Source organism: the organism of the source record quoted next, unplaced genomic scaffold (genome assembly GCF_019419815.1).
Source record: "Pyrus x bretschneideri cultivar Hongxiangsu unplaced genomic scaffold, Pyrus_bretschneideri_v1 Contig22, whole genome shotgun sequence".
Lineage (NCBI taxonomy): Eukaryota > Viridiplantae > Streptophyta > Magnoliopsida > Rosales > Rosaceae > Pyrus > Pyrus x bretschneideri.
The window spans coordinates 5588173-5611834 of NW_025999524.1; the positions used below are offsets into that span (position 1 = coordinate 5588173).

Sequence of the window (23662 nt, forward strand, 5' to 3'; positions counted from 1 at the left end):
TTATTTCACCTGACTTTCTTATTTTATTGCTGAGATACTTGACATGGCATATACTTGGTTTTCACTACTCTCGAGCATGATTTCTACATAGATATGTATTACTATTTTCTGGGAAATTATACAGGTTTTACAGTGAGGGGTTATTATTTTTTGGAAAGAGAAATGGTTTAAAAAAATAAAAATAAAAAGCTTTGGTTTTGCCCATTGTAAAAACTTTTAGTTTTAGAAAATATTTTGTTCGGAGTGAAGGAAAATGTTGCAAGAACTGTGGATATGATCTGACCATTAATTGGTACATGTGGCGCGACTAGAATAACACAAATTTTAGCTTATAATGAATCTTGTAAAATTTCTCAAAATCAATTAGAAAATGTAGGTTTATAACTCACAATTTTTGTGAAAAAAAAATTGAAAATTGTAGTTTTAGAAAATATTTTGCAGAATTAAGGAAAATGTTCAAGATGTTTAGATGTGATCCTACATTTTATTAGACCCCAAAATTAATTTTGAAAGTTAAAAAATAAAAATAAAATAAACTAATATAGGGCCCCCCAAATATATTTTTATGTGTTGAAAATGTTCAAAATTTCCTAAAAGTAATTTTAGGAAACATGTGGTGTGATAAGAATGACTTGAATTTTGGCTTATAACGAATTTTGTAAAATTTTCAAAATTGATTGGAAAATGTGAGTCCCACAATTTTTGTGAAAAAATTATAACTTTAGTTTTAGGAAATATTTTGTATGGGAGTTAAGGAAAATGTTGCAAGACCTATGGATATAAACTAGGGATAACTTGATATAGATCCAATTTTGTGAGCCATTAGTAGAATTAGTCCACTTCATTGAAATAGGTCCAATAATTGAGATTCCATATATGTTTATTTATGGTTTGTACCATATTTACCCCTTAGGCTTACGAATTGTAGTAAAACACAAAATTTCTTAATTATGAGATAATTTGTGGTTTAACTAATCCCTTAATTGTAGGATTAGTTATAGCCGTATAATCACCTCAACCCCCAGTATGTTTCATCCCTCATTTTTTCCTTCTTCCAAACAATTCCCTCTATCAATCCTCCTCTTTTTTGTCTCTTCTTTTCATGGGTGATATTTTTGTGTTCTTCCCTCCAAATTCGTTCCTTTAATGGAGGTATATTATATCATATTTATATTTTTATGTTCCGCCATGTAGGTTGCCAGCATTTTTCTTCCAATACAATAGGTAGTTTATTTTTGTTTTGCAGGTAGATTATATCTGCTTTGTAGGTATAAAACATTTTCTTCCTATACAATAGGTAGGTAGTTACTAGATTATATTGGTCTTGTTTTCTTCATAAGTAGTAGGTAGTTACTAGATAATATTTTAGTTTGAGTATTTAAATATTCAAAATTTAAAAACTGAATAAATGATAAAAAAAATTAAAGAATTTAAATATTTTTATCTGAAAGGGTAAAATTGATATCAAAATATGTAATTGGATAACTGGACTCGGTCCCAAAAACTATCTAGTTTGACCTAGATCCAAAAGGCCCTATAACTAATAGGGGTCCCAAGTATAATTTTATGTGTTGAAAATTTTCGAAATATCCTAATTTAATTTTAGGAAACTTGTGGTGCGGCTAGAATGATTCGAAATTTGGCTTATAATGAATCTTGTAAAAATTCTCAAAATCGATTGAAAAACGTGAGTTATAACTCAATGTTTTTTTTTTTTTTTTTGAGAGAAATTGAAATTTTTAGTTTTAGGATTTTTTTTTTTGCGTGGTAGTGAAGGAAAATATTTCAAGACATGTGGATGGGATCCTACCATTAATTAGCTCTTGAAACAATTTTTTTAGATTTTAAATTGAAAAACAAACAAAATATATAAATTATTAAGTGTCGAAAATCTTCGGAATGTCCTAAATTAATTTCAAAAAACATATGACACGACTAGAATTACTTGAATTTTGGCTTATAATGAATCCCGTAAAAATTCTCAAAATCGATTCTAATCAATGTCCATTTGTATGCTTTATCGATAGATACACCCCTCTCCACATTTGTCTATGAAGATATTCAAGTGATTGAGGGACACCATTATCAAGGAACAACACTACACCGTTTGAGATTACTTGGAAGCAGTAAGCGATTAATATGTAGTGCTATTTTTGCCAAGGGCTTCGCAAAGTACATACATAAGCATACGATAATTTTTTGCTTATCGGGTGCTGTACATTTCCGCTGGTCATGTCACAGGAGGTGGTTTTAGAGCTCCGGAATTTCTCTTATTTTCTTTCTTTTTATTTGCTTTGTATTGTGCTAGTCGGCTGAGAGTAATCTAAGTTCTTTATCAAAGGAAGTGAATTTTGAGATTGGCATGAACAATATTGCTTTTGGACACTTTGAAGAGCTTCTGCCCCAATTTAAGTAAGCTTTCGTTACTTTCATTGTACTAGTATTAGCTTCTTTCTTTCATGATCTTCTTGTTTCGAGGATTACTAGCTTCACTTTGATACATCTTTCGTGTGTTTTTGAATTCAGGGGAGTGGCAAAAGTTGGGGAAGTTGTGAACTTTGAAGCAGGCATAGAAATCATAGATGTTCTTTATGAAAAGAAAAGCAGGAGACATCGGTGCTCTACATCAATCCTCGCTCTCTCGCTGTATCAATCTTGGCATGCTTGACAAAACAGAATCTTAGTACTAGTAAAATGTCGCTAACTTTGGTTTGTGTTCTCTAATTTTGTTTTTTATGTTGTTTTGCAGGTTGCTTCATATATCATCACAGTTCCTAAACAGATGCTGGAATTTCCTGTTCTTCCTTGGGGTAAGATTTCTAGTTTCCTTAACTACCATGACGCAAGCATGCATAGCATATTTAGTATTAAAACGTGGGATCCTAGGACCTGCTGATTTCTAACAAATGTTCAGTCATGTGAAATATCTTTGTTAGCTCAGTCAGATACTGATACGCTGCACCCTTGATTTGCTTCCCTTCCTTTAACCCAACTTTTTGGTCTCCCTTCTCCTAAAATCGTGTCAATTAGGCAAGAGATTTATTAGCCTTGCATTTTGAGCTGGACCCTCCTTAATTCAAACCGCATTCTTGACTATTTGGCCACACCAAAAAGTCGCGAGTTTAGAGTCCTTATTCTTGCCGTGATGAGCTCCCAAGCAATAGTCGCAGGGTCCCTAGTTCTTATGAGAGAAACTGACGTGAAGAGGGAGACTGACACCTTGTTGTACAATGACTACTTAGTCGATCAAGAGGCCACCCATCTCCATTCCACAGCTTTGCTTGATTCTTGACCACCGGCTATATATGATCATCAATTTGGTGGGCCTTTTGATCATATGATGTAAACCCACTTTCTGTGGTCCATTGTGCCATTTTTCAACTGCATAGAATCCTTGCTGACAACATATTCTTTCTGACGGTGATCTTACCTTTGGTTGCCTTTGCATCTCAGAATATCTTATCTGGATTCCCTAGTTGATGGACTATGTAGCAGCTAGTTTCTTTCTTTTTTATTATTCAACATCAAACGCTAGGCTTAGAAGAAGCAAGATGAAATTTCGCTTACACAGACCGGTTCGAAACAGATTCAATACAAAGCACTGCACAACAATTAATTGTTTCCTGCATGAGCGCAAGCTCAAATATGGAAGGAAAAAGTTAAAAAACAGCACTTAGCATATCAAGTAAAAAATTAAGAGGACATGTCGTAATTAGAACATATCAAACATCGTGTGTCTGGTACAGCATGGTTAACTTGCACGTACATTTGCGACTCGATAGGCGTTAGCTATTAGGTAGGTAGGGTTTCTGTTTTTGTTTACTACTCGCTAGATGAGTGACTAAGTGGTAGGGTGGTTGAAGAGAGGTGCATATTTCTCATGCGTACTAGCATGGTAGGCTGTCCACACAAGTGAGTTCCAAAAGCTAGAAAGTGTAGAACTAACCAGACACACAATGCTACATCATTGATCTTGATCTGTTGATCATATATATCCAAGGGGGTCCATTTCAAACTTTACACTCCCCCTTCCCAAATTTTGTTGTCTTTCTTTCAACGAAGATTTGATGCTCTTCTTACGTACTCGATTGTTAGGTCCTTCCCGAATTCCTGCTTCTTTTTTTATTTTTTATCAGTAGTACTCCTGCTTTAAATGATGCGTTTTCGACTTCTTTTTTTCAATTTGTTCTGTACTTTTCACCATTTCGTGTTTCTACACTGCTATTGCAGCATCTCAGTTGTTTGGTCCTCCCTACACGCCCCACCTTTATCATCCTCTTTTTTATTTCTCTTTTCCTGTGTTGAAGTGACAGAGGGAGAGCACTGGTACTGATTGAAATACTTTTTCCGATTGCAGTTGAGTTTGTAACAAGATGCGATGAAGAGGATGTTCTAGATATTGTCACCGACATTCTGAAGCACGTGTTCGACGCTTGTCGTTAGATAGGAGTTTTGAACAGGGCAACTAGTCTGGTGTGTTACGTTATATACTTGGATTTACTGAGTTGTGTTACGTTTTGTTGAAAAACTTGAAGGTTTCTGGTCTTGGAATCCAATACCAAATTACCAACAGGAGGATAAGGGATGGACGTCGCTGGGCCATTCGTATGCTGTTAACACACAAGAAACTACTTTTGAACACTATCATTTCTGTGGGCTCCACCACACGCCCACTTGATGTTACATTTCAGTCGAGATCCGGAAATTGCCTTTATTTTTAGAGACGGAGTGGGATTTTCTCTTTTTTAAAATCTCTCTTCCAGTTTTTTTTTTTTTTTTTTTTTTTCTATAAAGAAATTAACATCAGGTGTTAATGTGACTTAATCATCATAATCGTTCAAATAAGAGGCGATTGAAGAGGAAGGGGATTTAAAGAAAAGAGAATCATAATCCAATAATTTCTCTCTTTTCTCTTGTCTTGTCGGGGTCCATTAGAAACCAAGGGAGATGCCAAACTAGTGTGTGAAGTTGTCCCCCTAGCTTTTTTGTGGATTAATTTGCGAGAAATTTTTGAGTGTAATTGTAATATATACTTTTTCGTATCTCTCATTCCGTTACTCATTTTACTTTGTACATCAGAGTCTTCCATCTCTTATAAGTTTTAATTTTGAAGCCCTTGTCCCACCAAATTTGCTTGGTGAGCAAAGCTTGGATTGGGGGTCAAGTATAGTGTGTGATGTTTCATGCTTTACAATTCTGTTGTTCTTGTCCTGTTTGGTAAGGTTAGATTGGATTCGGATAAGAATAACAATCCGCAAGAGCAATGAGCATTTGAGTATTTTTAACCACTCTGCATTTCCTATGAATTGTGAAATTCAATTCCATTTAATAACACTTTATGATATCATAAGTAAAAAGTTTTAATTTCGATTCATATAAACGTGTAACCTTTTTGTTTGTTTTGTTTAGCACTGTACTTCATTCCGGCAGCCAAATTCATGCAATGACTATAATGGCCCCCTTAAGGTTGACATTCTGAGCTTTAATAATAGTTTTTATTGAACATTTATTTTATTCAGGAAGAAGATAATTATCACTCCTGGACTGAAGTATTGATGAATTTCTCCTATTTTCCAATCATTGTATGCGAGCAAATTACAGGCGCCATAGCGGTAGGTAGGTGACGACTGGACGGCTACCTAAAACCAATACATAGATATTAAACATGCGACAAATCCAGTAATAACGTAACATACGTAGCCAACAAAAATTAAGAAATTAAATGAAAGATTCGATGATTCGTAAGTAGTAAATTGTTCTGATTATTAGGTTCTTCATCTTTATCCCATTACGTCTAGACAAAACATAACTTAGAGCGGTTAGCACAACTTTCTTCTTGTTATATTGTGATATTAATAATGTAAGAGAAGACTAATCGGAGGAGTTAATGATTTTAATGTATATGGTTGAGTCCTTGCGTTGCCCTGTTGTAAACTTGTAATGATCATGTGTAATTAGTCCTTAACAAAGTCCTCCATGACATCGTCCTCAAGTCAAGGGATGTTTAGGGCCAAATTAGCATTAATAGTGTCGGCTAATAATCGAAGCAACTAACCTACAGTCGCATTCATTTAGTGCAAAATCGTACAAGTCTTCCCCACCCAACCACCATATGATGACATATATATTCTCCCTTACCCCCTTTTTTTTCAAGGGTAGGTATCCACTACCCACTGTCTCTCATGAATAATTTTTTTTCATCACCTTTTTATGTGGACAAGGTTGTGATATATAAAGAATTATGCTTCGTTGTTGAAAAAAAAAACAAGAAGTGCGGTTGAAAAACTAATTACAAATGGACATATGTGTGAATAATTGAATTGAACATTATAATTGGATACTTGATAGTGTTTCAGCTGCACATGCTGCTCTTCTTTCAACAACGAAGCTTGGTTTATATATAACATAATATATTTTAGTATAGCAACAATTGGTTTTACTTTTTCTTTCATATTTCCTCTATATGGCAAGTCTTGGTTATCGTTAAGTTTGGACTGAGATAAAATTTCGATTGAAAAATGCTCAAATACTCCTTTATATTTGGAGTATTAGATTTTTGTAGGTTTATGTTTGAGAAAAATTTCAATAGAGCAGCTTGTCAGAGTACTCTCACGATCTCCAAATACAAAACCATCACTCCCTTCTACGAATCTCTGACCATCTGGTAAGTTTTTCTTCTCCTTGTTTTTATTCCATATGTCTCACCTGAAAATTTTTCATTTGGGCAGCAGGATCGCTTGGACTATATTCCTACTTTTCATATCTTTTAAGATATGACAAACTTTTTTTCTCTTTTTCTTTTTTCTCTAGTGGGTTGGGGGCTCTGTGTTCTTAATTCAACGGCTCCCGCGCCGACACGACTACACAATTGTTGTAGATGAATTGGGGTTTTGCTTTTTCGGGTAAACAGATGTATTAGGGTTTGAAAGGAAAAGCAGCTCAGCCCTACAAAGGGAAAAGCGTAGGTTAGTAGATATATTCCCAAAATGGTATATAGTTTTTAGAAATTTCTCACTTTAATTATGATTAGTCTGCTTTATTTTAATGATGCAATTATGCAGGTAGTTATATATAAATTAACAAGTTAAATATATCAAATCGGTAGACCAAATAATGATGGAAAACGACTTTCACAGATTATATATTATAATGTATAATGCTTCTGCATGATTTATCTTGTTATTTTTTCTACTAAATTAATTCTCTTTTTGTCATTTCAGAATAAAGACAAAGTGTAAGTAGGGTTTGATTGCATCAGTAGTAAAAGAATAGTAATGAGAGTTGGAAAAAAAAAAAAAAGGAAAACTAATAAAAAGGGTTTGAAAACTTTGAGTTTGAGTTTTAACGATAAGGATAAAATAAAGGGTAAAATAAATAGTACCAGGATTGACTTTTTAGTGTAAAAATATGGTTTTTCGTTAAAATGAACAGTACCGACTTTTTAGTGTAAAAATATGATTTTTCATTAAAATAAACAGTACCGAGAGTTTTTCGTTAAAGTTCTCAAAAAAAAATTTGCTATATATATAGATATAGCTGTGGAAATCATCCACCCGTTTGAGAAACAAGTAGCACGGAGAGACCAGTACTTAACATGAGAAATTTCCTGGTAAAAAGGGTAAAGAAGATGGCATGGCATTTAATATGCCGTTCCTAATCAATGGTGCAATGTTAAGTGAGAATGTTAAAATATATGATACGCATTATTAGTTTGAAATGCTACAATGACATATGTATTCAAGTGGAGATAAGTTCGTCTTTTCCATAATGTGATTGTGACTCTTAACGTTAAAACATATGATATATGATATACATCATTAGTTCGGAATGCTACAATAATGCACATACGTATTTGAGCGGAGGTTAGTTCATCTCCTTCGTCGTGTGACTGTGACTATGATTGATAATGAAAAACAGTACTGCTGGGTCCTGCATGGCATTAATGAAATACATATCCAGTTTTTTATTTTTCACGGCCAGCTATATAGTTCCTTTGTCTTTGGCTTGCAGTACCATGTATGCGCTCAGTACTTCCTTCATTCTTTCAAGCTAAATGAATGGTCGCTGGTAGGTACCAACAGCATCCATCACCATCCATTACAGGATAGCATAATACTTGGAACTATTTGTTAATCAAAAGCACCAAATTTTTTGAAGCGAATGATAATGCTTTTGGACCTAACCTAATCCACCAAACCGACTAATAATTCAATAATTATTAGGGGATAATTTTATTGATTGAGATATAATATGTATTTATGTAGGAAGATCGAACGTCAATCATTTTTTGTTTGTTAGATACAAATACTTGATAATGTATTAGCTAGATGCCTACGTAAAAGGTTTACTCAGAGCTTTTTCATGTCTTTTTTTCTCGAAAAAAATTTTCATAGTACGAGAATATGAATACACTACCATTGTACCCATATTAATATTCTAACTACATGTGTACATTTTTGTATGTATGACGTGATATCCTTATCATACGACACTACAATGACAACGTACAATGTGAAATGCTCTAATTTCTCACTCCTCTCTGTTTCCTTCCTTCTTGTTGGTTGAAGAATCATCATCTTCTGCAAAATCATATTCCGTGGACCTTTTTTCTAGACAAATGAAAAAACTTAAAAAACAAAGCAGACATATGGCTCCCGAAAGTCACAAGCATTTTGCTTTAAGTATTTTCGTGTATAATTATATATATATATATTTATAATAACACATGCATTTTATGATTAACAAATTTCATGTGTATAGGATAATAGGAGGATATAATATAATACGAAACTAACCTGGCCATAGATGCAAGTCTCAGCCTCACGCTCACGTGTTCCACATTCTCATGCACATGCACTTTAATTATGTATTTGCAAATTAATTATGTTATTTTTAGGCTTAACTTACATAGAACTGCTGCATATTTATTTATTGGTAATCATAAGTTTAGTGGGGAGGGCAGTATAACCTTTTCCCGAGCCATAACATATCACAAGCATTTTTTTATGACTTACAGTGAGGTCTTAGTTTTTATCGAGTTTACAGTTTCTCTTAAAATAATAACGTGTTCATCTAATCACCAGTGGAGCCACAAAAAGGCATCTAAATTGAATTACTTTTTCCGTTTAGTTCTAATTGCATCAATCGTTTATAAAAATAGATTATCAGTAACGAGACTTGAATTTAGATTTTGATGTAGTGAAACAACAAACCTAAGCCTTGGTGATAAATAAATATTTGTTCATTTATTTACTTTGGAGCTTAGTCTATGTCAAATGTTGCATCCATATGAACTTGATCAGTTCAAGCGTCCATCTCACAATTACTCATATCATCGCAAAGTACATATAATAAAGGCAGTTGGAACTTGTAAGTGTTTCTGACGTACCGACCATTGATGTATTGTTTTCTGCTAATTAAAAGAAACCTATGGGACTCTAATTACGTAGGTTAATTATGAATTACCTCGAGGCTTGGAGTGGAATGAATTACCTACACCCCATCTTAGCATAATAGCGTGATCATATTCGTTTTAATGTTTTCATAGGTCATCGTATTATTAGCTCGGATGTCATGATGAAGTATTGAGGAGCACGTATTAAATTTTCTTCCTCGGTGAAAATTTAACTTAAAGACTTGTTTAAGAAGAAAAAAAAAAAAAATTATGGGTGCCTCATCCATACCCAAATGGAAACTGGAACTACCTTACAAGAGTTTCTCTCCTGATTTAACGTACCATGTTTGTTCCAGCAATCTTGAGACATTCTTGAGCCTTAATATATATATATGTATATATATATATATAGAGGAAATCTTTAAGGGAAGAGATTCCCAATTTTTTTATAAAAATGGGAATTAGTAGTGAGATCCATACTACATCAAACTTTAACGATCTGAACTGTTTATTTTTCAAGTTGCACCTCATAGATCATCCTTACAAAGTATTAGCCAAATCGGAAATGTTTAAGACATCTAATTGAGTTCAAATAAATTAACGAATAATTTGTTATATAAGAACCAATGAAATTTTATATTGATAATTAAATAGGCAAATGGTTTCGGATTGAATTAAATTTTTGTAAGAATGATCTATGAAACAAGACTTACAAAATAGACGGTTCGGATTGTTGAAGTTCGATGTGGAGTGAGCCTCACATCTCATTTTTTGAAAAAAATGGGGATCACCTTACATAAAGGGCCTATATATATATATATATATATATATATATATATATATGAGATGTGTTTTATTTTTTTAGAAAAACTAATGAAAATGATTTGAAAACTTTGAGTTTTAACGATAATGACAAAATAAAGGGTAAAATGAATAGTATCAGGATTGACTTTTTAGTGTAAAAATATGACATTAGCTATATACATGTAGACGTGAGATGTGCTTGTCTTGTTTTCTTTTTGTGGGTGAAAGTGAAACCATCAATTTATAAACCAAACCCTTGAAAACTACATTATCAAGGGAAAAAAAAAACCCCCAAAAGCAATATTCCCATCCTTTTCTATTTTGCTTTGTTTTGATTGGAAGATAAGAAGTCTGGTGCTGAGCAACCCAATACAGCATACATCATTTTCATATGTATAAGAACAGTTGCAGATTAATTACTCAAGGGACATTGCTATACATCAATCATTTTAACCTCTCTTACACCCTTCTTAATTTTTGATATTTGAATCAAATAAATTGATAAAAATCAACAAATAAAAAATAACAAAAATATGTAACAAGTAAAAAATTATGTATAAATATGCTCAAAAGCTAATTAGTTTTATAGAATGAAGAGGAGATAATTAATTGCTAAATATCACCATAAAAAACGGCTAACCACTGAGGTTGATTACTGTGGGTTTCTCTCGCTCAATTTCCCAATTTTCCATCTCTGTTTTCGAGAGTAAACTCCACGCGCATAAGCTGATGCAGTGCTTTTTCTACTTGGGAGCTCTGGAAAGGTTCATCTCTGCATCTCTCTTATCAAATTCACTTAATCAATTAATTTGTGCTTTTGAATTTGACCAACAACAATAAATATGAAATCTTTTTAAAAATTATAATAACATCGATCGTTGAATTAAATTTTAAAAATTCAAATTAGATGATTTGTTGGATTTGGTAAAAGGGATTCTCACCGATCCTTTTCCGTGAGCTCTCACACACTTCCAGAGACGGAGAGAGCGACACTTGTGAGCTCACACACACTCACTTCCAGAGAGAGAGAGAGAAAGAGAGAGAGTGGGAGAGAGAATATTTAGGCAGATGATGATTGATGTCCACCTGCTACACACAAGGCGCATTTTAGCCAAACCTCAAGCCCCATAAAGAGAGAAAGATGGTTTTCTTTTCTGGTTATTACTAAATAGTAAGTCCATTGCCAATAATTTTCTCTTTCTTTCACTAAAGTCTCAACCTTTTACTCTAATCCTCTCTCTCTCGCTCCCTGTTGTTGTTTAATCCCATTTTTTTCTTTTGTTTTCCCGTTCCGTTCAAAACCCATCTCGGAGATCCTTTGCTTCTTCTTGGTCTCTCACATTTTCTTGAAAAATCTGAAAAAAGCAGAGAAAAGAAGAGCTAAAGGAGCAAGCTTTGGCAGCAAAAGTCTGAAGAGAATTGCTTCAGATCTAGGAGAACTCAGGTTGTTTGAGGCAATGGAGACATGCCCAACTGAGTCTTGGTCTCCTGGTCTCTTTTGACTTACAAAAAAAGCACTTATTAAACCCCTCTCTATTCTCTCCTCTTCCTTCTTTCTTCTCTCGTCTGTAAGTCTTCCAAATTTGAACCTTTTGGCTACAATTTTTGTTGGGGTTCTCTGGTTTTTCTGCCTACTTCAAAACCCACCAAGAAACTTGCTTTTCACTTCACTTTCTAGACAGAGAAACAGAAAGTAAGCGAGAGAGAGATCTGTGCAAAATGCTGGCTCTTGGGAGTCCTACCATCGGTGTCCGTACCAGCGCCAGCTGCAATGTTTTACTCAAGGAACTTCAGGTAAACCCTCAACTTTTTTCTTCTTCTGCTACTGCTGCTTGAACATTTGCTTTTCACCTAGGCCCTTTTAATGATTGGGGTTTTTAGCAACTTTTAAGTTTTTGTTGCTCCGTCAAAAGAAAGCAGTGATTAATTCTCTAAAATGTGTAATAATGATGAGCCTAGTGGAGCTATAAATTTGGGGTCTTTGAAGTAACAAAGAAAGTACAGGTCTTTGCACCTTTTTAGGGTAACAGGTCCACTGAAATGCAATCTGTTCACAGTAATTTTGAAACCCAGTTACCATTTTCTCTTTACTGTGTGAATTGAGCCTAGTTTCTATAAAATAGTGTTTGAATATTTAGTGATTCTTTATGTTATATTTCTATTTTTTTCCCTTCAACTAGACTTCTCCAATTTCTTGAATTTCTTTGCAAAATCATATACCAAATTTGATTGGTTATCTGTTTTGTACTGATTTTCTTTCTTTTCTTTTCTTTTTTCGTCTGTTGAAAAGCGGGGGTTTTCCTGAATTATATAGTTCCAGAACCATATGTTTATTTTGTAATCTTTATTCTATTGGGATTTTTTAGACCAGGGTTCTGTTAACTTGTTTGTAGCTTTTTTCGTAAATGGTTGTGCATTAGGAGGGGTATGAGCGCATGAGAGTTGACTGTCTTTTGGTTCTTCCTAATTTGGATTGGTGTTAGACTCTGGTATTGTTACCAGGGATGGCAGTTAGAGGGAATGCAGTAGATAGAACTTCTGGTTATGGACTTTGCTTTCAAGTTTCCATAGTTAAATTTGTTTCTTTCTCCATCTGAATTTTGGATTTTAACTTTCTCATCTGCTTCTACTCTGCAATTTTTTTATGATGAATAATTCACGGGAGGAAGAGAAGCATGTGTGGTGTGTGATGTTTCGTTTTTCTGATTGAATTTGCTTTACCTCTTAGCATTTGGTTACTTTGTGTCAATAAGATGTTCGTGACCCCAGTCTGTGTTGCAAGTTTCTTATTCTCTCCCTGTTAAAAATGAGAAAGATACTGCAAACCACTGAGTCGTGTTTCCACAGTAATTGATTTTGTGTATGGCTTTTTCAATGAGTGCAGCAAATATGGAATGACATTGGTGAGAGCATAGCAGACCAAGACCGCATGTTGTTAGAGTTGGAGAGGGAATGCTTAGATGTTTACAGGAGAAAGGTTGACGAAGCTGCCAATGCCAAGGCACGCCTTCATCAGTCTGTTGCAGCCAAAGAAGCTGAGCTTGCAACTCTCATGGCTTCTCTGGGGGAACTTAATATTAATTCACCGGTAAGGAATCCATTGGAACTTTGTCATTTTGGTAATGATAATCTTTTGACCATTTCTTGGCTTCATCCTTGAATTTTTTGTTCTCCTCCTATGTCTGCTCTCTTTTGCAATTGGGCCATTTAATGATTTGTAAAAACTTTATCCGCTTGGTGATTCATTTGTTTCTTCCAGTTTTTCTGTTTCCACGATGAGTTCACAAAATGTTTAGAAACTTCCGTTCTCTGTCTCACAATATCACATAACAAAAGTATGAATTATTTTTAACCAATTGCTGCGACCTGTTGTATGTGCCTCTGCTATTTGACTTGCTCATCTGATTCTAAAATAAAATCTTCAGATCCAGAGAGAGAAGCGAGCAAATTCTTTGAAAGAAAAACTTGCATCTGTGGCACCACTTTTAGAAGATCTAAGAGTGAAGAAAGAGGAGAGGATGAAGCAATTTTCAGATATAAAGGCACAAATTGAGAAGATCAGTGGGGAGATATCTGGATACAATCATCTCAACAATGCTCCAGTCAGTTCGTTAACCCTGGACGAACACGACTTGTCAGTTAGAAAGCTAACTGAATATCAAGCACATCTTCGCACTCTTCAGAAAGAGAAGGTAATTATATGATAATATGAATTTGAACTCCTCGTGAAATGTTTGCATCATTTGGATGCCTTGGAATGATATGGATTGCTTTATCCCGCAGTTTTATATGTTCTGATATGTAGAATATACTTTATTTGCTTGCAGTCTGACCGCCTCAACAAGGTTTTGGGACATGTAAACGAGGTTCATTCTCTTTGCAGTGTGCTTGGCTTGGATTTTGGCCACACTGTGAGTGAAGTGGATCCTAGCTTGCACAGGGCGAACACTGAACAGTCTACAAACATCAGCAACAGCACATTGGAAGGCCTAGAACAGACTATTCTCAAGTTGAAAACTGAAAGAAAAGCTCGAATCAATAAGGTAATCGATGATCATACTGTACATGTATTTTGATTGTGACTTTGGAATCTGAAGTATAACCCTGTTACAAAATGCAGCTAAAAGATATTGTAGCGTCACTTTTAGAACTTTGGAATTTGATGGACTCGTCAAAAGAAGAAAGGAGTAACTTTTCAAGGGTTACTCGCATTTTTGGAATTTCAGAAGCAGAAATTACGGAACCAGGCGTTCTTTCAACAGAAATTATTGAACAGGTTGAATATCAATCTCCGCATCTTCTAATTTTAAATTTTTGCAAGTTGAACATCAAATTCCTTGTCATCTCTTTGACAGGTATCTGCAGAAGTGGAGAGACTCGCTGAATTGAAAGCAAGCAGAATGAAAGAACTTGTTATGAAAAGGAGGGCAGAACTGGAGGAAGTATGCAGAATGGCTCATATTGAACCTGATATAAGCACAGCTGCTGAGAAATCAAATGCATTGATAGATTCGGGTATGAAACTTCACTTTGTCTCAAAGCCAGTTAATTAGATGCTTAGGTTAAATATACTTGACACAGAAAGACAGTATAAATATTGTTTTTTGTCTTTTGTTTCTTATAGAAAAATATTGTTGTTTTTGTTCAGGTCTAGTAGATCCTTCTGAACTTCTGGCAAACATAGAAGCACAGATAGTCAAAGCTAAAGAAGAGGCTATGAGCCGGAAAGAAATAATGGATAGGATAGACCGGTGGCTATTTGCTTGTGAAGAGGAAAATTGGCTTGAAGACTACAATCAAGTAAGCTTTGAGAAGTTGTGTTAGCCTTTCCACATGCCATGATATGAAAGGGAATCATAATTAGGATTTAAGTTTTGATTCATGCACAAACAAGAATCCATCTTCAGTTTCCGTGGTTGATTATTATGCCTTCTAGTTTTTACACATTTTATAAAAATTTGTTAATTGAATTCCAGGATGATAACCGGTACAGTGCAGGGAGAGGTGCCCATATTAACCTCAAACGTGCAGAACGAGCTAGAGTGACTGTAACCAAAATTCCAGGTATTATTTTCTTTAGAATTTGCCTCTTTGTCTGAGGATGTAACAGCGGTAGAGCTAACAAGTTCTCTTTCCAGCAATTGTTGACAATCTGATACACAAAACTCTGGCCTGGGAAGACGAGAGGAAGAAGTTGTTTCTTTATGATGGGGTGAGTTACTTTTGCAACAGAAGTTCGTGGATGTGTTTTTGGTGTAGCTGTCCGCCATCTTAAACTTCCGTAACAATATTTGCAGGCACGACTGGTGTCGATACTGGAGGATTACAAAGTGAGCAGGCGGCAGAAAGAAGAGGATAAGAAAAAATCTAGGGTAATTTATCTAAACTGTTGTGAATTGTTATCAAATGATATGACAATAAAGTAGATTATCCAAATGAATTTAGAAATTGGTTTTGTTTAATTATGGCTTAACAATGCTTTGAAATGAGTTACCGAAAAAAAAAAGTGGTCATATGGACGATGTCTTTAACATTCTTTCCATTTATAGAACCAAAAGAAGCTCCAAGATCTGCTCCTCACAGAGAAAGAAGCCATGTATGGGTCCAAACCTAGTCCTAGGAAAAGCACCAGCTTTAGGAAGCCAAATGGATATCGTTCAAATGGGAATGGATCTGTGCCTCCTACTCCTCGTCGGAACTCAGTTGGCAGTGGAACTCCTGAGCTCTTGACACCTCGATCGTACTCTGGGCGCCAAAATGGATATTTCAAGGAAATGAGAAGAATGTCTACTACGCCCCTGAACTTTGTGTCCATACCAAAAGAAGATACAATGTCATATTCCACGTCTGTTTGTGGTTCTGTGCTGGGCTCCCCCCCTCATGATTGATCTTAAATACTGAAAATGGTACGTAGTGCTACCATCAACTTAATTTACCCACTGTTTATATCATGTTAAGCCGTAGTCCCCAAGTTCCGATGAATCTTGTGCTCGACTTATTTGATTTAGACGTGGAATTTGGTGCAGGAACAGGCAGCAGCTGTTACAAGCTAGATGAACTTACACTCACTAAAAGCAGCAGAAACCTTGTGAATACGGAGGGAGTTGTACACTACTAGTTTTATGATTGCAATTTGTTAGGATTTACATGGGAAGTGACTCTGCCTACTGCCTAGGTAATTAGTACTCGTAGTCTTGGAATTACCCCTTGTTTAACTTAGAAGTCTTTGCTTGTCAATATAAGAGAGCAATAAGAGAGCAACTGAAGTGTTATATTAGAGTGGTTTGCCATTTCGTATAATTGTGGATTGTGCTTGTGTTTGTGTTTCACGGTTGGTTTTCGTGTGTGTAAATATTGGCTCGTCGCTCCGGTGGCTACCATTCCATTTCATGTGGGTGAATCTTTAGTATGTTTTGATTGGAGATGCCTGTTTGTAGAATCTTTAGTAGTTCATGCTGCTCTGCGGGAAGGGAAGGGAAAGCAAAGGCGAAGGAGAGCCGCCCGGCCCCGGAGCTTAGAATTCTCATCAAACAGAAGTTAGATTGCTGGGATTGATGACGACATTGATCAATTTTGAATAAAAGCCATATGAAATGAAGGTAGAATGGAAAGATGAGATTTTGTGAATTTCCTGCCAACCATCGCATAGTAAAAATGGAAACCAAATAATCACAGTAAAGAATGGCTAGTTCGAGACTGCTTCCTTAAGAAGCACTTGGCATATAAGTGCTTTTGTTGGAAGTTCTTTGATTGTAAACACGTAAATTTTCCTGACATGCGATGGTAGAAACGTTTTTAGTTGTTTCAAAACACGGGTCATCACTTTTAAAAGCAGTTTCAAACATTGCGAGTTTCAAACAAGTCACAATGGAGAACTCATATGGCTCAAATAAAACATTAGTTGTCTCAAAACACTGTCATCACTTTTAAAAGCAGTTTCAAACAATCCACAATGGAGAACTGATATGGCTCAAATAAAACATTGCAACGAGTTGGTGGTTCAGGGGTAAAGGACGAATTGCGAGATTTTCTTCAAATTAAAAACTGGAGGTCTTGGGTTCGAAACCTGCCGGTGGTGTAGAAGCCAGACTTGTGGTCAGAAGGAGACTAATATGTATCTGTGAGTCTTCTCAGCTTCCGGAAATAGTAGATAACCATGGTTTGCCACCAATTGTCCTGTAAGTTGTATTTGATTTGGATGAATAATGCAAATGAGAAATGTTAAGGGAAATCTATTAAAAGTTGGACTCTATAAATTTTTTGTCACTTCATATTTTAACGTCAACTCTCGAACCAACATTATAAAAATATTTTATTAAAAATATGAAGGGACATAACAGTAAATTTCGTAGAACTCGTTAGCCTTAGCATTTCTTAAACTCAAATCTGTCATAAAGTAGTGGAAGAGAGAGAGAGAGAGAGAGAGAGAGAGAGTGGAGTGAGAGAAAGCCGACCGCGCTGTCAGAGTCTCTCTAGGGGATTCCGAGAACAAAAATAAAAGAAAAAGAAAATAAAAAATCCGAAAAAGGAAAGAGAGAGAGAGTCGGGGATGGATGCGGTGACATTCGGTATTATAGTCGGCATAATCATCCTCTTTTTCGTTTCAGTTATTGTTATGACCATCGAAGGCACTTGCAAGCGCCGTCCTTCTTCTTAAACCCTCCCTCCCGACGGACGGGCTTCAACTACTCCGCCAACCACCGACCTTAAATTCGATATTTACAATAAAACCCCCATCTTAACCGACAAGATTATTAGGGTTTCTCAGAAAATGGCGCTTTGTAAGAAAGGTTTGGTCTTGGTTGCTCTTGCTTTGGTTGTTGGGCTCTGTTCGGATCTGAGTTTTGTTTCTGGGTTCCTTGCATCTGCTGCTCACGAGCCTCACACTCACCACCAGGGTTGCAGTCATGCGCACCACGACCACCATGACCACGGCCACAGTCACGGCAGCCTCCACGGCCACGACGAGGAGGATGATAGATTACTGCCGAGATCGAAGCTTCCCGAGGAATTGGCCGAGGAAGAGGACATGAAGTTGTACGGATTTGAATTTCACGATCACGAGCATTTTGGTGCTCTGCAGCTCTCAGTTGCTGGTATTTTTCCTAAATTTTTTGGGTTTTATTCAGAATTGTGCATAATTTGTTGCTAAGTATGTGGATTGAACAAATGGAAATTTTGAAGAAGCCAGTGGTGGTGGTGAGTGCAAAAGCTGGGAAATTTTTGCTTTGGTATTGATACAGATTGTTAAAGCACAATGCTTGTTTGGTTTGAAATCTTCTTTGGCGGTCGAAAGTGCGAATTGTGTTGCTGAATAACTGTTATACAAGTCTCGCTCTTTTTAACCCTTGTTTTATTTTGTTCCACCTTCGATGTGCGATGTTTTTTGCTTCACATTAAAGTTCCGATACTTTCTATTACTTATGCATTGTTGTGTCACACGAAATGAACTGATCTAAGATGCGTGAGCTGGAACTGTATTCCTATTCATCGTTTGTAGGTCTCTGGATTCAGTCCTTGGGGTGCTCGCTTTTGGTGAGCATGGCCTCCCTTATCTGCCTGATTATCTTGCCAGTGATGTTCGGTAAGTGACTCAATTGTAAGTTACATAATCTTTTTATTGACGTTGGCGATGACTTTTGCTTCAAGAAGCCCTGTACCAATGATCAGGACTGAATTTATTGCTTATTGCAGTACAGGGGAAACCATCCAAGGCAGTTGTTGATTCGTTGGCTATATTTGGGGTCAGATTCTTCTGACCTGTTTATCTAGTTTTTAAATCTAATCAAATTGTATATGGTTTGCATCTCTTTAGTACCAATTTGATATGTATACTCTAAGTATGCCGTCGATAATTTTACAGAACTTCTACCATTGGAGTAGCTCTTGAATTGAAATTAAATAGTATCTCAAAGTCAATGCCTAGCCTGGTTTAAGTATCCTACAATATAGATTGTTGGAGCATGTGGATGGGAACTTTAACTTGATAATTTAATTTGTACTTCACTTGCAGGCTGGAGCAATGTTGGGGGATGCTTTTCTTCATCAATTACCGCATGCTTTTGGTAAGACAATAATCGGAGACTAGTTTATGATGCCTGCATTGATTTGCAGCTTTTAGTTCATCTTTACACACTGTACAAATCTATTCCCATATAATCTTTTGCCACCTAATCTAATCTGATGTTTTAAGGATTTGGTTATGTCTTAAGTTCTTATATCTTAATTTACGAAGAGCATATAACGATCCAAAGCTTTAAATTATTATGATGTGTGTAAGTGAACTCTTCAATTTCCTTAATCGAAAATGTATAATTTCTTAATAAATGATAATGTGTAAGATGCTTGTCTTTTATATTTATTAGCAGTTGAACCGGAATCTTATATAATTGCAGGAGGAGGGCACTCTGACTCACATGACCACCATGAAGGCCATTCCCATTCTCATTCGCATGAGCATTCACATTCGCATTCTTTGGAAGATCTTTCAGTAGGATTATCTGTCCTGGGTTAGTTCTGATCTATGTTCTGCATGCTGTCTTAACCATCCTTTGTGCCTGCATGATTTGTATTTGTGTGGGTGTTTGAGGGCAGGTACATGTGATGTATGTTTCTGTGTGCTTGAATGTTTCTACTTGCACATCACTTCTTCTATATGACTGTAGGCTGTAACCCCTTCCTTCGTTTTCTGGTGTTTTTGGTTTCTTTGAGCTTTTTATTTAACCCGATCATTGTTAATGTCCTTGCTGATTGGGTTTTAGTTGAATTTTAATTGTACTACATTGGTTGTTGCAGCGGGAATTGTATTATTTCTTCTGGTAGAAAAGACAGTGAGGTATGTTGAGGAAAACTCTGGAGGAACTAATTCATGGAGTCATGGTCATCATCACCATCATCATATGAACAGCAAGAAACTGAAGGATGATAATGATTCTCACGATGACTTGCATTCAGAATCTTCCAATGGAAAAGATAGAATGGAAGCTGAAGACATCTGACGGAGAAGTGGCATCTGATGGTTTAAACGATTCTTTGATCGAAAATACTCAACAGGACTCTCATATTCGTAAGGTAAGCAGTTAATTGGCTTATTGGTTTTTCAGAGTGTGTGTTCATCTTCATTTAATGTTGGCCATAGACTTGACATCTGCTGGCTTATATGCATCTTGAATGAATCTTACTTATATCTGATTTCTGCACCCAAGCTAATTTTGTTGATTACATTTTAAATACTAGACTGCAGTTTAAGTATTGCTATATTTACATCACGCAGAGAAACACTAGGACTGGTGGGAGTGATGATAAACAGATGTAGATCCTGCAAATGATTCCACTTCTGAGGCCAAGTCCGCAAAAGGGGAAACTACTCAGTCACCCTCAAATCTTGTGTTTGGCTATCTCAATCTCTTCTCGGATGGTGTTGTATGTGACTTCTTGTTTGCAATCAAGCTTGTATTTCTTTAAACAAAATGCGGTTCATGATAGAGATTATTTACTGAAAGATTTGTATTGCCACTGCAGCACAATTTTACAGATGGGATGGCTTTAGGGAGTGCATTCCTGCTTCATGGATCTGTTGGTGGGTGGTCTAGAACTCTATTCTTGCTTGCGCATGAGATTCCCCAAGAGGTTTGAGTTCTCTCTGTTGTTCGTTAATATGTAATGGTCTGCATTTTAACCATCAACATCTTCCTACGTCAAAGAGGCAGTCTTGATAGGCTGGCTGGCTAAACAGTCTCATTTAATCAGTCTTCTTGTTGTTTTAGTTCTTGCGAGGTTTATAGCTTGGTTTACCTTTGTTTCAGGTCGGTGATTTTGGTATTCTCGTAAGGTCTGGTTTCAGCGTATCTAAAGCTCTGCTCTTCAACTTTCTCTCAGCACTTGTGGCACTACTTGGAACCGCAATGGTAAAGTATTGTCTTTATTGGTTCACCAAAAAAAAAAAAAGTATTGTCTTTGTTGTAGGGTTATATCCATTTTAGTTGGTATCTTTGATAATTGAAACGAGAGTAATCCGTTGCTATTGATGCAGGCTCTGATTTTGGGACAGAATGCAGGACAGTCATCTTTGATTGAGGTGACAAGAGTCTAGCCCGAGAATGTTCTGCATTAAACATTCGGTTCATCTTCGGCTTGCATGATCGGAATTAAACATCTTTTTACTTTGTTGAATCTCTTTTCAGGGCTTTACAGCTGGTGGATTTATATACATTGCTGTTGCTGGAGTGCTTGCTGAAATGAACAGCAACGGCGGCTCATCGTTGAAAAGCACGGCTGTACAATTAACTGCATTGATACTTGGCATGGGAGTTGCACTATGTATATCACTTTTTGAATGAAATTTTGTTCAGAAACCGGAGCGCGACTATCCAAATGTACTTCACAGGTATCAGTGTTTTGCAGGCTGCTAATTGTGAAATGAATGTGGAAAAGGGACGGGAAGATGTAGAAAAGATGAACGTGGTTAACCTTGCCGCGATATTGTACTGGGAACTCTCCGTGGGAGACGGTGAACTTGCTTTTTTTCCTCTCCGGTTTTTTCATATCTGTTTCTTTTCAGATACTACTATATCAAGGACCTGATTTTTATAATGAAATTGATCATATTCTATGCCTTTTCCTTTGAAACAGGAAACTGATTTCCGCAATCTCTTTCCTCTGCATGCACACCTTCTGTTTTGTTCGGTCTTCGGATTGAATAAACAAAAAAAAAAATCAACAGACAAAAATAAAGAGTCTTCGAGAGAGGTGAGCAAGTGTGCGGAAATCAGTTTCCATTAAAATAAGTGAGAAACACTAGAAGCAACAATATATGTGATCAAGAGGTCCATCTTCTCGTGACTGAATGATAACAAAAACTGGGTTTGATTTCATTCAAGAGTCGAACTTGTCGAACTGCTGGAGCATTTGAAAGACAGTGATGCTCTGAGTTGGGAGAGAAGGAAGAGGTGGCATTCTCCGTAGAGGTGATATCATATGGTCGCCGCGGGTGAGAGTATGGTGGTGCCTCTTACGCACCGGTCGAGCAGGAGGCGGCGTTTCCACTGCCACTACCGTCTGATCCGTTAACCCTTGATTGCTATAAGCTGCTGCAGCCGCAGATGATGCTTCTGTTCTTTTACGCATGCTACTGGTCTCTGAAAACCTTTTCTCCTTCCTTCCTCCTTCCTGTAAACGCATTTTACATGAGACAAAATCAATCTGCATATATAACACTGCCAGAGGTTAAATACATGCCTCAACTTTTTGCTTTTTATTGTATAGAAATTCCATTCAGTACATGTATTCGAGCAACAAAATAACATCAAGATCTACACAAAACAAAAACATAATAAGAACAAGGAATTAATCAGATGAAAAAACGTCTTTTTTCTTTTTTTTTCGAGACTATACATTCTAACGGGTGGACGATTTTAGCTTGTCACACAATGACAAAGTGTACTAAGTAAGTTTTGAACTCGTCATTCAAGTGAGTTTTGAACTCATCGTTCAAGTGGGTTGAACCCGAAATTTCTCGCTAAATTGTATTATTCAAGACAAGAAAACGTTCATGATATTTTACATATAAGATGAAAATTTTCATGGATGCTGAAACGAAATTGATCGAATTACTTTCTCACATTAATGACAGAAGAGTCGGGCATTGGGCATTTGACAGGGCGATCTTCATCCGGTGGCTCGAGAGGATGTTCTACCGGCCAAAACTCGTAGTCGACTTCAACCTGCATATGATGATGATGATGATTGTGACCATCCATGCACCCGCTGCTGCTGTGCTGGTTCTCCCTCGTTTCATATAAAAGTGGAGCTTTGCCTTCCTCTCCGTCCTAATTAAACAACCATGTCAACGAGTACTACTCCAGGAAAGGACAAAAAAAGGAAGTGATTTCCGCACACTAAACAAGTCTGCGCAGAAGGAGAAAATGAGTGCGGACTGCGGATCAAAATCATTTCCCATGGAAAAGTGTGTGTGTGAGAGAGAGGAAAAAGAGGACTTACAAAATCATCCCCACATGAAAACCCCATAGAGATGTTGTTCATAGTAGTGTTGTTGCATGCCAGAAACTGAGAAGATCTGTGAGAGAGAGAGAGAGAGAGAGAGAGAGAGAGAGGAGAAGAAATGAAGAGAAAGCTGAAAGTATGAAAAGTAGGAGGAGTAAGAGAGGTGGCGCTGTGGGATGATTTGCACAGTGGAATGAAGATTCCCACCATTTTCGTCTTTTTTGGATTTCCTGAGCTACTTTAGTTGAACCCTTTTTTTCTTTTCTTTATTGGGTTTGGGACCTGCCCTTAATTGCAGCTCCCTTTCTCTTTTCTTCTCCCATTCACTTTGTTGCTTTTAGGGACATTTTCTACTGTAGTACCTCTCTGCAGAACTTAAGCAGCTAGCCAGGAAATGCATGAGAGAGACAGATGAGGCTGTAGAATAGTTGGAGGAAAGAAAAACTAAAATCAGTTCAAAAA

The 23662-nt window shown here is 36.4% G+C and overlaps 3 protein-coding genes and 1 non-coding gene across 8 annotated transcripts; 3 read left to right on the plus strand and 1 right to left on the minus strand.

The window, feature by feature from the left end:
• Positions 1-1551: 1551 nt before the first annotated feature.
• On the plus strand, positions 1552-5370 carry LOC103943268. Its single transcript, XR_007258561.1, has 3 exons — positions 1552-2412; positions 2527-2810; positions 4358-5370. It is a non-coding gene; the product is annotated as an uncharacterized LOC103943268 (transcript).
• Positions 5371-11425: 6055 nt separating this feature from the next.
• On the plus strand, positions 11426-16527 carry LOC103943117 (65-kDa microtubule-associated protein 6). 3 transcript variants are annotated; one of them, XM_048585312.1, is made up of 12 exons: positions 11426-11992; positions 13083-13286; positions 13624-13890; positions 14026-14241; positions 14319-14474; positions 14554-14713; positions 14847-14998; positions 15175-15262; positions 15337-15410; positions 15496-15570; positions 15748-16104; positions 16207-16527. In XM_048585312.1, exons 1-11 carry the CDS (start codon positions 11918-11920, stop codon positions 16084-16086), a joined length of 1806 nt encoding a protein of 601 aa, XP_048441269.1. In that variant the 5' UTR covers positions 11426-11917; the 3' UTR covers positions 16087-16104; positions 16207-16527. The 3 variants fall into 3 exon arrangements, with proteins under 3 accessions (XP_048441269.1, XP_009351596.2, XP_009351597.2); XM_009353321.3 differs by having other exon boundaries at positions 16225-16527; XM_009353322.3 differs by having other exon boundaries at positions 16231-16527.
• Positions 16528-17596: 1069 nt separating this feature from the next.
• LOC103943120 (IAA-alanine resistance protein 1) lies at positions 17597-21813 on the plus strand. Its single transcript, XM_048585313.1, is given in 13 exon segments — positions 17597-18294; positions 18699-18782; positions 18893-18942; positions 19212-19263; positions 19594-19707; positions 19994-20175; positions 20177-20269; positions 20472-20502; positions 20505-20620; positions 20720-20827; positions 21004-21105; positions 21231-21275; positions 21382-21813. Coding segments are annotated over 13 exon segments (1458 nt in total). The 5' UTR covers positions 17597-17969; the 3' UTR covers positions 21538-21813.
• A 142-nt stretch (positions 21814-21955) lies between these two features.
• On the minus strand, positions 21956-23662 carry LOC103943118. Of its 3 annotated transcripts, none has more exons than XM_048585314.1 (3): positions 23198-23662; positions 22819-23104; positions 21956-22399 (listed from the first exon to the last, which is right to left on the minus strand). In XM_048585314.1, the coding sequence occupies exons 2-3, from the start codon at positions 22954-22956 to the stop codon at positions 22073-22075; spliced, it is 465 nt and encodes a 154-aa protein (XP_048441271.1). In that variant the 5' UTR covers positions 22957-23104; positions 23198-23662; the 3' UTR covers positions 21956-22072. The 3 variants fall into 3 exon arrangements, with proteins under 3 accessions (XP_048441271.1, XP_009351598.2, XP_009351599.2); XM_009353323.3 differs by having other exon boundaries at positions 22819-23025; positions 23198-23661; XM_009353324.3 differs by having other exon boundaries at positions 21956-22366; positions 22819-23025; positions 23198-23655.

What these genes read in the sequence shown, in the direction of transcription:
- LOC103943117 (XM_048585312.1), top strand. Translation starts at nt 11,918, where the DNA reads ATGCTGGCTCTTGGGAGTCCTACCATCGGTGTCCGTACCAGCGCCAGC. An exon ending in AACTTAATATTAATTCACCG is followed by an intron (nt 13,287 to 13,623) that starts GTAAGGAATCCA and finishes TAAAATCTTCAG; the next exon opens with ATCCAGAGAGAGAAGCGAGC. An exon ending in CAACAGAAATTATTGAACAG is followed by an intron (nt 14,475 to 14,553) that starts GTTGAATATCAA and finishes TCTCTTTGACAG; the next exon opens with GTATCTGCAGAAGTGGAGAG.
- LOC103943118 (XM_009353323.3), bottom strand. Translation starts at nt 23,410, where the DNA reads ATGGTGGGAATCTTCATTCCACTGTGCAAATCATCCCACAGCGCCACC. An exon ending in TTTCATGTGGGGATGATTTT is followed by an intron (nt 23,026 to 23,197) that starts GTAAGTCCTCTT and finishes TTGTTTAATTAG; the next exon opens with GACGGAGAGGAAGGCAAAGC. An exon ending in CCGACTCTTCTGTCATTAAT is followed by an intron (nt 22,400 to 22,818) that starts GTGAGAAAGTAA and finishes TTATATATGCAG; the next exon opens with ATTGATTTTGTCTCATGTAA.